Source organism: Taudactylus pleione, unplaced genomic scaffold (assembly GCF_031769625.1).
Source record: "Taudactylus pleione unplaced genomic scaffold, aTauple2 ptg000306l, whole genome shotgun sequence".
Lineage (NCBI taxonomy): Eukaryota > Metazoa > Chordata > Amphibia > Anura > Myobatrachidae > Taudactylus > Taudactylus pleione.
The window spans coordinates 8,518,492-8,531,166 of record NW_028284707.1 but is presented as its reverse complement, the minus strand read 5'-3'; the positions used below and the strand labels follow the sequence as shown (position 1 = coordinate 8,531,166).

At 41.8% G+C, this 12,675-nt stretch overlaps 1 protein-coding gene across 3 annotated transcripts in view; it reads right to left on the bottom strand.

The window, feature by feature from the left end:
* The window catches only part of PHF14 (PHD finger protein 14), a 323,924-nt gene that overhangs the window by 100,525 nt on the left and 210,724 nt on the right, over window positions 1–12,675 (bottom strand). For all 3 annotated transcript variants that reach the window (XR_015868728.1, XM_088442247.1, XM_088442248.1), the window contains exon 18: window positions 2,650–2,767. Coding sequence is in view for 2 of the 3 variants with exons in the window: in XM_088442247.1 (XP_088298373.1) it covers window positions 2,650–2,767 (118 nt within the window). In the remaining variant the exon portion in view is untranslated. The remainder of the gene's footprint in view (window positions 1–2,649; window positions 2,768–12,675) is intronic.

Here is a 12,675-nt window from a genome sequence, read left to right as displayed (position 1 = left end):
TTATTTTTGCTTGCACCTCACAGGAGCACATGAAAATGAGCGAGGTTATCACTACCGCCATTGCGGTTTTGTCCGCATTAGTATAATGCGTGAGGCTCCTATGGAACCTTTTGACTAAGAGAATCGCCCCATGGCGCGAGATTAAAGGAGAGAAAAAAATGTTCAAGACGGTGCGTATTTGTGGCACTGTGTGTGTATGAAGCTTTGCTTTAGGAATGCAGAAAGAAGCTTGAGTATAAAGTGGTGACTTGTATCCTTCGCATACACAAAGTGTGGGCAGCCGATTTGTGGACTGAATCACGAGACTGCAGCCAATCAATACCCTGGGGACCAGTGACATCACCGACACCTCATCAGTCCCCACTGTGAGTAAGCGATGGGTATACTTTGAAGGAACCTAGAGCTAGGGACAATGAGGGAGACCTTAAGGAAAACATGTTGTTGCATTTATCTAGACCTATGGGAAACATGCAGCGCTCAATGCCTCAATGAAAAACAGTATATTTTTGATCGTTATATGTGCGCACTGACATTACTGAATGGACCAGCTTGTATATTAAATAAAGTGACCCAATGCAATTCCATTTCTCCATGATGTCCCATCAAACACGTGACAGTGGCCTGGCTTGGTCCCTGAATAAAGTCCATGGACAGTGCAAGATTTCAAAAAGCATCATTTCATTTTATGTTTTCCACAGCTATAAAGACGTCGCTATACTATTAAGCAGCACTTAATAAAACATAATATTAAGCAGAATAAAAACAAAATTTGAATGATTTTTTTTGTTTGTAAATAAAAATATCACGACAGTAATAGTTACATGCAGGGTTATAAACAAAACACATGTTGTTAATTTGAGGTTAACATTGTACTTTGAGATATATCATACTTTTGATAAAACAAATGTGCAATATACGATAAATAGTATATACTACTTATAACTTCTCATGTACAATATGTGCTACGTACAGTACATAAAGTTAGAATGTCTGTAAAAATTCTATATATACACATACATACATCATTGTCAATACCTGGATATTTTTTATTTTTTTTTAACATTATCCAAATACAACAGCAACATCAATGACAGTAGCAGATATGACATAACATTTGGCGTGGGTGTATTTATCCCCGTTAAAATTGTCCCCCTGTAAATATTCATTATCCTACACCCTTCCCTAGAGTGATATCACGTGATACATATGAGAATTCATATAACAGCTACGGAGTACTGCTGGCTGCCCTGCACTGGTCCAAATCATTACACCTATACATAATTCATTCATTATGGAATAATCCACACCTTACTGCACACTATATGGGTAATATAAGTCACCACGGAATTACGTGAACATATGAAAGTGTGATGTTTCTAGGTGGATACTTTTATAAAGATCACAGAAATTTATGGTGACTTCTAACATTCATAATTTATAGCAAGGTGTACTATTCCTAACTAACAGTGATGACATCAGAGCTCAACATTTCCATGAACTCGCTGCTTCTACAGATATTGCTGACAGGAGTTTATACATATGTAAGTTTCACTTGGGTTGTATAATGGGGTTGGATAGGCGATGCAGGCGCTCGGGATCCCAACAATTAGAATCTCGTTGTCAGTATTCTAACCCTCCCCCTCTCCCTACCCATAAACCTTCCATCCCCGATGCCTAAACCTAACCTCTCCTCCTAGTGCCTAAACCTAACCTCCCCCTCCCTGCACCCTAAACCTAACACCCTCCCTAGTGCCTAACCCTATCCCCCAACCGTGCTACTTACTGCCAGGATTCCGTTGCCAATCCTGGCAGTTCCGCTGGAATCCCCGTGGTCGGTATTATGACCGCATCCCGTATAATGTGCTGTACTATGATAGTAATATAATAGTATAGCTCGCATTGCGATATCTCGTAATAGTATATCACACTGCAATCCGTTGTGACGAGAAGGAAGGTGCAAAGAGAGGCTGCTGCATTGCAGGGAAGTCTTGCTACTCTCATATACTGAAATCTGCCACTCGGAAGGTGACTGAAAATATGTAACCATACATTTTACAGAATCAAAGTGCTAAAAAAATATCCCTGCGCAGCCATCAGATACAAACCATTGCAGAATACACAAGGATAAGGTAAGAGTCATGAAAATGTATTTCTAATACATAATCTATTCTCCCAAACATTCCCATATATTGGGCAATTCTCCATGGACAATAGGCCACCTTCCCAGATGCCTCCTAAAGCTCCAATGCGAGAAGGATGTAACATAATAATGCGAAACGCGCCATCACGGTCATAACTCACCACCGCTATGTGATACTGCAAAACGCAGCACTGTTCTGCAAGGGACCAGGGCATGATGGGCAAATACCGTTAAGCACGCCACCCAGCACTTGACACTTTGACCTAAAAATCGTCACTAAATCCAAAATATCATTGTGTGCTTGGATAATGTCAAAAACATCAACAGATCTGACTTCATTCATAAAACTATATGTTCTTTGTAAAATGTATCCGACGCTCACGGGATAACTTATAAATGGCTGCGTTCGATGTGCTACATACTGATATGACGTAAACCCAATGGCAACCCTGAATTCTGTAGAGTGTGAGACGTTCCCAGGATAATCTAACGTTCTTGGCTAAACTTACTTTGGAAGATGACGAGTCACATTCCTGGCAAATCCAGCCATACCCTGTCTGTTTAGGAGACTTCTTCAAAGGAGGGTCCAGACAGCCAAAATGGTAGCAGAGGGTGCACTCATCACATCTACGGGAGAAACAAGCAGACTTTCATCATAAAACTGCTCCAAAAAGCTGCAGGTCAGCATCACTGAGGGGTAGCGTGGTCTGCGACTTAAAATCAACCAACAGAATCTGTGTTTAATGCGAGATTCAAATTAGTGATCTCCTGACAGCTCAGTGTACAACACATAGAATGTATTTACCAAAAAAATAAATAAATATATATATATATATTTTTTTAAATTATTATTATTATTATTTTTTTCTCTAGCTGGTATATTTTAGGACACCACTTATTTATAGATTCATATAGCAAGTAAATAATATTTGTTTCTAAAGGAAGTTCCAGGCTTAACCCCTTACAGACCATGGTATTTTAAGCAGATAGGTGCAGAATCCGCACTAGAACAACAGTCCACAATTCTGCACCGGGAAATGAATATATATGTACCCTAATTAACAAGCAGAGGTCGGGAGGCAGATTATCCCCTATTGCCAAATACTATAATTTTATATGCTTATTGCTGTTAACTATAGAAGGTTGGCGGTGCTCCCCTGAGTCAGAATTGCAGCATTCAAAAAGGGAAAGAAAAAAAAAGAGAAAGACAACTCTTGTTTGGGGGCAAACTTATGTAATAATGATGTGATTAAAACTTAGCTTTTAATAAGCAACACTAAAATAAGTAGAAATTTTTTTTTTTTGTTCCAAAACTAGAAAAAAATGTAAAGGAGGAAGAAAAATGTATGAAAAAGTAGGTTTGTTTTTTATAAAAAATATGATAGTTGCTTATGTGGGTAAATGTCAGATCAAGCAGTGTCGTGGTATTTTGTATATTCATGACCAGAAACTTTTTTTTTAAAGTTGTTAAGGTGTCAAATAAGCTAGAAAAGTTTTACTAGATCAATATACAGTGGTAGACAAAACACATTTCCATGGTTTTACCAACTGATGTTATAATGTAACCAGTGTTCCCATATAGTTATATCATTCTTTCCTATTCCCTCACTTCTGAATTTTGGGAGGTTCCCCTGGACTCCCAGGAGAGTAAAACATCCTAGTAGTTCCCATCAAGTACTCTAGTGAAGTAAGTTGGGAACATGACAACATGATTCGCTGCAAACCACGTTCTGATGGGCCTGCTCCTCGTTGCACGGGATTTGCAGTAGTGCACAGACGTGGCAGGGGTCATTATGTTTTCCACTTAACGCTTAGACTGGAAAGGTGGTACAAATAAAGCATAAGATAAATAGGTTCTCACTTTTCAGTTTCCACCTCAGAAGTGCAGCAAGTGTCGATGCTACACACAAGCAGCCAATGTTTTTAGCCTGCGCTTGTGTCCTTATGGCTACAGCGGACAGAGGCAATTTCGGTGGGCGTTTGGATGGTAACACGGGTGTCGTTAGCCAGACACGGATGACAGTGGCTAAAGATGCAGTTGCCTTGATACAGACGCCGATGTTCAGATGGAGATTCTGGGCCCACCATTCGGCTGGTGAAATCTCCGACAGGGCAATAGATGCGTGCGATGGTGCGTCTTATTACATGACAAAAGGGAGCCGAGCAGTGACGATTGTAGTGAAGTCACATAAAAAATCTTGCACCAAGCTGCTGTATAGGAACTCGCCTGGGTGCTGAAACAGCAAGCGAGCATCTGAAACTGAGGCTTGGAATGAAGAAAGCAACAGAAAAAACTGTTGTGCTGTGTGAGTGACTGACTGCTGCAAGGCCGAGGACTGCACTCTGATTGGATATTTGAGATAGTGAGAGCCAGAGGTTGCAATGCGCTCTGTTCCTTAGCAGCAGGCTAGAGGGGGGAGGGAGTCAAGGACTGAGCAGGGTCACATCTGAGGCAGACAGAGAGTGAGAGACAGCCTCAAATGAACCCATGAAGATCCCCTGATGCAGACACAGTAGCCAGGAAATATGATTTCCATTCGATGGTGGCAAACATTGTAACGCCACCATCAAATCTTAAATACACAACCATCAGAACAAAAACATTGATGGCTAGAAATTCCGATTCCGATGTCCATACCTATACTAAATCTGCAGATTCCGGCCATCACTCCTCCACCATGAAGTGCTCCCTCTACAGCGTAATGTTCCCGCTCAGCCACAAAGACTCTGTGAACAGGAGGCACCTCCCATGGAAGTCAGCGCTGTTCTCGGACAGGGGTACCATGGTGAGGAAGGTCAACAGGAAGCCCAGGATATACAGGGCACATTGTGCAAAGAGGACATTGCTCCTCGCCTCGGCAGCTGGGGAGAGGTGCGCAGGGCGGCCGCGGAAATATGCAAAGGTGCCCCAGCCCTGGGGATATGCTGCAAATAATGCTTAAGGTAACTGCAATACAAATCTCTCATCCATGATCCTCCTGCCCTTCCATCACATGCCAGGTGCCAGGCCCCAGTCAGCTGCAGGGGTTGTTGTGACAATGGTGAGATGCAGGGGGCAGGAGTGAGAAGCAGGGGGTTGTGGTGAGATGCAGGGGACATGTGGTGACATGGCGTAGGTTGTTATGAGATGCAGTGGGCTGTGGCAAGATGAATTTGCTCCCGTGTGAAGCTGGGTCGGGACGCTAGTTATTAATATATATATATTTTTATTCTACTATAAGAGCTAATCTGGGTGTTCTTTGATCCAGTAGATCTCTTTATCCTGGTGGTGTGGCCTGTTGATCATAATCACTGGGAGGATACAGGATGTGGAAGTACCGCATCCTGTACTCAATGCGCAGCGGACGTTATTGAGCTAAAGGGCGGTTTAATTTTCATGTATGACTTGCGTCTGCCCTCCTGCTACTCTTATTAACCACACCACTGTTTATCGTTAGAGTCTATCTGCCGTTACTGGTCAAAGATGATTATTATTATTACTCTGAAATACATCTGCCCTCTGGATCGCAGTCCCACGCAGAAATGTGTCGTACCAAAGACCAACATATGTATAAACTGCAGATGATGAGGTCAATACACAGATTGCAAAGTAGAGACAGAACTACATAAACAATGAAGCTGCAAGAGGACTTGTACAAGTCAGTATTCTGAAAAACTGTAGCAAATCATAAATAGCTGCACAAAGTTATTTATTTCATACTGAACTAGCTGAAGTACCCGGCGTTGCAGTGCTTGTTGCAGGGTTGCAGTGCCTGATCATCACCTATCTAAATCTATATCCTATCTATATCTATCCTTTCATCAAATAACTATTTAGCGAGCCGACATCTTCATTAACCTATCTCTCCAAAATCAGCATTTCCTACATCGACCTATCAAATCCCATGCATACCCATCTCATTTCCATCCACATAATATTTCACAACAAGCCACATATCACATATCAATACATCTCTTATCTGTCAGTATCTTTTATCTTAGAGAATTCTGCTCAGTGCTGACCTGGCTGGGGCTGTGTCCCTCTATTCTAGATGGACACCGTGCTGCTGGTTTCCCTGTTACAGAGTGACTTGCCTAGTCTGATGCTGGTTGCATGTCTTACGCGAATACACCCCAATGGTCTTTATTGATTGATTATTAAATATACATGATTACATTTAAATATACATGAAAACGGCAATCATCACCATCCTGATGCGCTTTAAAACATGTCTTCATGAGAATATGTTTAGCATACTATTTTCAGTTCCATTTATCTGAAGATAGGCGCAATTCAAAACAAACACGCAGCGCCTTTTTAACGTACATGTTATGGAAGCAAATGTGTTTAACTGTAAATGGCCTCCTTAGTCTAGGGGCAGCGAGTTGATGGTGGCATCACAAGGCCCACTTCATCATGCAAGGCGTCATAATGCCTTAACCGCCCCGCCTTCGGAATAGAGGTAGGAAAAATATAGAATATTTGTCCAGCCCAAACTAATCATCCTTTTGCAATGGTGATACTTCATACCGAGGACACTGGATTAACCTGTCAAAAGAACTTGCAATCTATGCAAACATTTGAGAAATATATAAACATGATATTTGAATACAATTATAATGTAGTAAGGGAATCGGTACCGATGCTGGAAGACCGAAGGTTCAAGATCCCGACAGGAGGTGGTAAGTAGGGTAACCCTCCCCTGTCCATCCCCCTAACCCTAAAACTCCCGGGGTGGTGCCTAACCCTAAGATCCCCCCGGGGGTGCCTAGACCAAACCCCCTCTCCTCCTAAGCCTCCTGAGGGGGTGCCTAGCCCTAACCTCCTCCCGGGGGTGCCTGACCCTAACCCCCCTCCCCATAGTCTAACCCTAACACTCCCAGGGGGGTGTCTAACACTATGTTCCTCCGGGGGTGGCTAAACCTGACCCTCCCCCGCGCGGTGTTAACGCTACCAATTCCCCACTTACCTTCGTTCGGGATGCTGGCTGTCGGGATTTCGGTTTGGGGCTAAAGATAGGCATCTGGATTTCGATAAAGCTGTGGTTCTAACACAGCGAAACGCGTCAGGACCTGGTTGTGTTTCCTCTCCACCGCCCTTTATGCCAAGGGAGTGCTATTTATATGGTTTATTGACCCACCATTGGAATTATACCAGCTCATCGCCATACCTGTGTCCAGGGGACCACATCTTTTGCGGAGACCTGCCAGCACTGCTAATTGGGACCCCTTATTCAAGTTGGACATTGGACTTGGTAATTATTTTTGTCTGGACTTATTCTAAACAATTGAGGAAAAAACTCTTGGAACTTTATTCAACCTATAAGCACCCATGGAACATTTCTATATGGTGGATTGGATGATGCTTTTTTAATTGTGGTTACATTGATTTTATTGGTACATGTTTACATGTTATTAAATTACACATTGTGAAAATGTCAGAAGAGCGCTGTGATTTATGTATATCTGGATTTCGATACCTATCTTTAGTCCCGGGTTGGGGATCATCCCGGCCGCTGATAATATCTCCGCATGTCGTAATAAGGTCCTAATTGGCAACGCTCCCTGATTTTCCTATTTTGGTCTTATTTTTGTCCTTGGAAATAAACCTATTTGTTGTATATGTAACAGAAAAAGTATAGCTTCAGTAGATAAACGTTCTATGGCTTTATAAGTTATCTCCTCTGTGTATAAATGTGCATATCCACTACATGAGAAAAATGAGCAATTGAATGATTACGACATTGTCATCGTTCAATTGTTCATTAATCATGCGGTGAATATGCCGGCAACGACCAGCGATGCGCACTCCTGCCGGTCATTGTCGGCATCTGTCATCGCATGAACATGCAGGCCAACCAGCCGATATCGTCAGGTTGTGCATGTTCGGGGATGAGGGAGGGTGCCTGCACTGAACGACACATTATTCACTGCACAGGATGATGAACGACTGAACGATTACAATGTTGTTATCGTACAGTCATTGCACTCTTGTGTAGTGGATACGCACCTTAAAGCTTTATAAGTAAACACTGATCGTGGAGAAGTATTTATAAGGCACCTGAATTCCAATTTTTGACAGACATGTCAGGAGGAATAGAGTGCACCAAGGAGCACACAGACAGCGCTACGGGTTAGTTATACCTGACCACCGGGAAAGTGTCCCTGGAAATAACAACTTGAATATTTTATATATTCATGTCTTGATATTTCAATATGACAAATAGAAAAGGGAATAAAATAAATAAATGGGGTTAGTGCTTTGAAATGTCCATAACCTAAATCAAAAATTGGCTGCTATAAATTGTCCAAACACTCAGTGAAGATCAGCAGGTCAGCGCTCAGGCAGAATGACGGCATCTGCTGTATGAAAAGAATACCGGAGAACATTCAAATACACAGGAAAAAGTTTCAGAAACTTATCAGAATGGAAGCTATTTTAGATTAAGTTGTGATCTGAAATGGAGCATTTTTCCTCGGTATCCCTGCGCGTAATCTGACACACACACACAAGGTCAATATTTTTGGTTGATGAATTTGGTCAATTTAATCTAATTAACCGGTCATTGTACAGCGGGTGGCCCCATCCTATGTACCTCCCATTGTATTTTACCAGCAGGATGGACATTCTAGATTATTTTGGCTTTATTTGATCAATGCCATCAGATCAGATCAGTGCCATTTAGCAATCCACAGGTGTAGCTTAAATACTGTATTTGTGGACCCAAATAGTACTGCACTGATGAAACCTGCCTGGATTGTAACCGATGTCCAATATAAAGCCGTGTTGCTAATGTTAAAAAGCTCGGGTAAAAGGGGCAACTCAAAAACAATAATAATATATCTGGTAGAGCTGTAACTAAACTTTTTGGTGCCCCGGGTCAGAGAGAGCATTGGTGCCCCCCCCATTTTTCAATTAGGGACATAAGATGCTCACCTGAAGAGGGGGTGTGGCATCATGGGGAAGGGGCATGGCAAATCTGATATATTATCCCAAAGAAACCAGAATATCCCGCACAGGAATAATAACCAGTGTTATATTTCACATCTATAAGTAAAACCAGCAATAGGTACCATATATATCATATCTTATATCATAATTTTATCATAAGATAAATTTTATATGCTGGAGGTGCTCCCTGGAATCGAGTAACTAGAACTCAAAAAGTAACAATAATTGGAAAATCCAATAATCAGTATAGTGATTCCTTCGTGGGGCACTCTTTTGTACACAAATGATTTGTTAGTATAATTAAAAATTAGCTTTTAATATATCGCCAATAAAAGAATAGGGATTTGTTGTGCTCATTTATAAACTATCTAATTGAACTCCCTTAGCAATTAATCTCATGAATTTATAAAAATAGATCTATTATAAGAATTAGCATAAAGTATGTGGTGACTATGCTTGTTTGAATTTATATGCTCATATAGCTCCTGATGGGTACATAATACATTATAATAGCAGGGTCAGGTACAGTTCGTATGACAAAAATTGTAAATAATAATTGGAAATAACTCATAAATTAAAACTGTATGTAATAAAAACCACTCGGTCATTTGAGATAAATCTATACATTGAGTGTGATAATAGCGTGTCTGCTGAGTATCATCCCAAATTCATATACCATGGGGCATATTCAATTACCCGCGGGACCTCTCCCGCGAGTAATTGATGGGTGAAAGTCCCGCGGCGCAGGGTAAAGCTATTCAATAGAATAGCTTTTTCCCCGCGTCCAAAAAACAGGACTTCCACGCGAGAACACACTGATTCCGCGAGAACTGCGGAATCAGTGTGTTAATATTGCTCGCGCGAGGCCGAATAGGGCGGCCTCACGCTGATTTTACCTCGCACCTAAATGAGGTGCGAGGTAAAATCAAACAGCGGGGACTCGCGCGCGGGGTCTCAGGGACACCCGCGCGTGGAATCCCCGCTAATTGAATCCCGTCAAGCGTGTCAATTAGCAGTTAATTGAATATGCCCCCATGTATGGCCAAACGCAAACACATATGCAAATGATCCCCGGCTTGCAACAAATTATTTAATCCTATTGCCGGGTTGGATACTACCTCAATGTAACCAAAAATATATATACACATGAAATGCTAGCAGAGTACTCTGAAAAAAGGGGAGAGCAAAGACCACTCTGTAGGTGTAAATATCCCAGATGACCTGATACTGATTTATATCAGGATAGCAATCCTGGATGACATACTTAAATATTATAAACTACTACAGGCATATAATATCATGTTGTGTCACATAACACCATAGAAATTTAAATAGTAAGTACGGAGTACAAGTACCTGGTCCCCTCTGCTGTCCAGGGTCTTCTATGAGCGGACACCTGGATGAGAGAGGGATCAGGAATAACTCCGATAGAAAAAAAAAGGGAGAGGTGGGGGACACCGATCCGTACGTGGTGTTAGGCAGTGTCTGTTGCTGAAAGCATTGCAGAAATCTGAATGCGCCACCGGACCAGGTCACGACCCACCCGAAGAAGAGTACCTGAGTTAAAATGACCGAAGGATTGTGCCTGACACCCTGCTGCTCCCTCCTGCAGTGGGGAGTGACTGACTGGACACGTGTTTCACCACAACGGGCTTGTTCACCATACAGAATCACTATACTGATGATTGGTTTTTCCAATTATTGTTACTTTTTGAGTTCAAATCTGATATGTCCCATATGATAATGAATATGTACCAATCCAGTTGTACCACTGTTATCCAGCTGTCACAGCTAAACAGTGATGATACAATAATTATGCAGCATAACTCACCAGCTCTAAATGAGAGCGCTGGTGAAGCTGCACCTGAAGGTATAGAAAAGAAGGTATAGAAAGAGTGCTGCTTATAGCGTATATGCAGCAAATATTAGCGGAGAGATCCATATATATGTACCCTGCGACAGGCAGCTGAACTCACTGGCAAAGGTGCTCAAGGTGTGATGGTAACACTGGATTATCATCTGAAAGGTGCTAGGTTTGAGTCCTGGGTATGAGTTTTTTTAAATGTGTGTGTTAAATAAAAGAGGATGTGACTGAAGGTGCTTGGGGAGGTGGCCAGATGGAGGGGGGTCGGCCAGGGAGGTGATAAGGGCGGCCGGGAGATGCCAGGGATAAAAGAATGGAAGCTACAAATGATAATGATTATAAACAGAAAAGTGACAATCCCGATCAGCGCCCCCTGCCCTGCGGCGCCCTGTGCAGTGGTAAATGTCGCACCACCCTAGTTACGGCCCCTGATATCTGTTGCAAACAGTGTATTTCATTTCCCTTTCCTGTTACTACATAAAAAGGTATAAAAATCCCAAAGTTTCATGCTGTAATTTGCCAACGGTTATGCTGGTTTTATGTTGGAACGGGACATACAAATAAATAAGCATTAATTTAACAAAAAAAATAACCGGGGAGCAACAAAAGAGTAGCACGATATCATTCCACTGGAAAAGGACAAGACAAGTGTTATATATTCTACAATGAGTTTTAGAAAGGTCACTCTGCAGGAAATGTATGTTGCCATTCTTCCTCTCATTACACCGTGGGATTTTTATGCTGTACACATCACCTCTCTGCGCCTATTAATAAGCCTGAAATGATGTGCTTGGCCTACTGTAATCCGTGAAGCTCTCAGGAAATATATTCTGCCGAGGATCCTACTGACTGCTCTGTCTCTGGAAGTAATTAACTGTTCGGGCACACTCCACAACAGATACACGTTAGTGCAAACATTAGATTGCATCGCCTTAGGGACATGTTTCAAACATTAAACATTAAATAATAATCATTCAGTCTGTCAGCGGTGAGTTTCACTGATAGACAGGTTAAGTAGCCCAAGTCAAGTGTTTTATTTACTATACCCTTGTACTGTAGAGGGCACCTGTGACTAGCAGCTGTTGGGTTGGTTGATTAGGAGAAGGCAGTTTAGCAATTCACAAAGGCCCTTTGAAGAACGAGTTACATCACAAAGGCCCGTATTCAATTAGCGGCGATATTATCGCACCAGCAATAATATCGCCGATTTTTCATGTAAAAATGGAGAAAACTTTTCTCTATTTTAAAAAAGGGGAAAATGTGCAAAATCCCTATTTTTCCGTAAAAATGTGGGGATTTCTTACAGAACCCTTTGGACAGCTCCCCTAATGATACTTTGGTGACATTTTTTGTCGTAAATTGCGTACTTTGACAAAAAACAAATGCAGAAATTTCGGTCCAAATTTATTTATTTTTCCTGAAAAATGCATTTAATGTTTTGGGGCTGGTATTTTGGAGGGACATAAAGATGCGCCAAGTGTTTTAAACATCGCACGTGGCTGGCGCAGGCTTTTTTTTAGCGGATTTTAAAAAACCACCTGCGCCAGCCACGTGTGATGTTTAAAACACTTGGCGCATCGTTATGGCCCTCAGTAATACCAGACCCAATACGTTAAACGCATTTTTCATGGGGGAAAAAAAAATGTAGACCGAAATTTCAGCGGTCGTTTTTCGCCAAATTACGCAACTTACAATTTTTTTTTGATAAAGTATCATTAGAGGGACTGTCCAAAGGGTTCT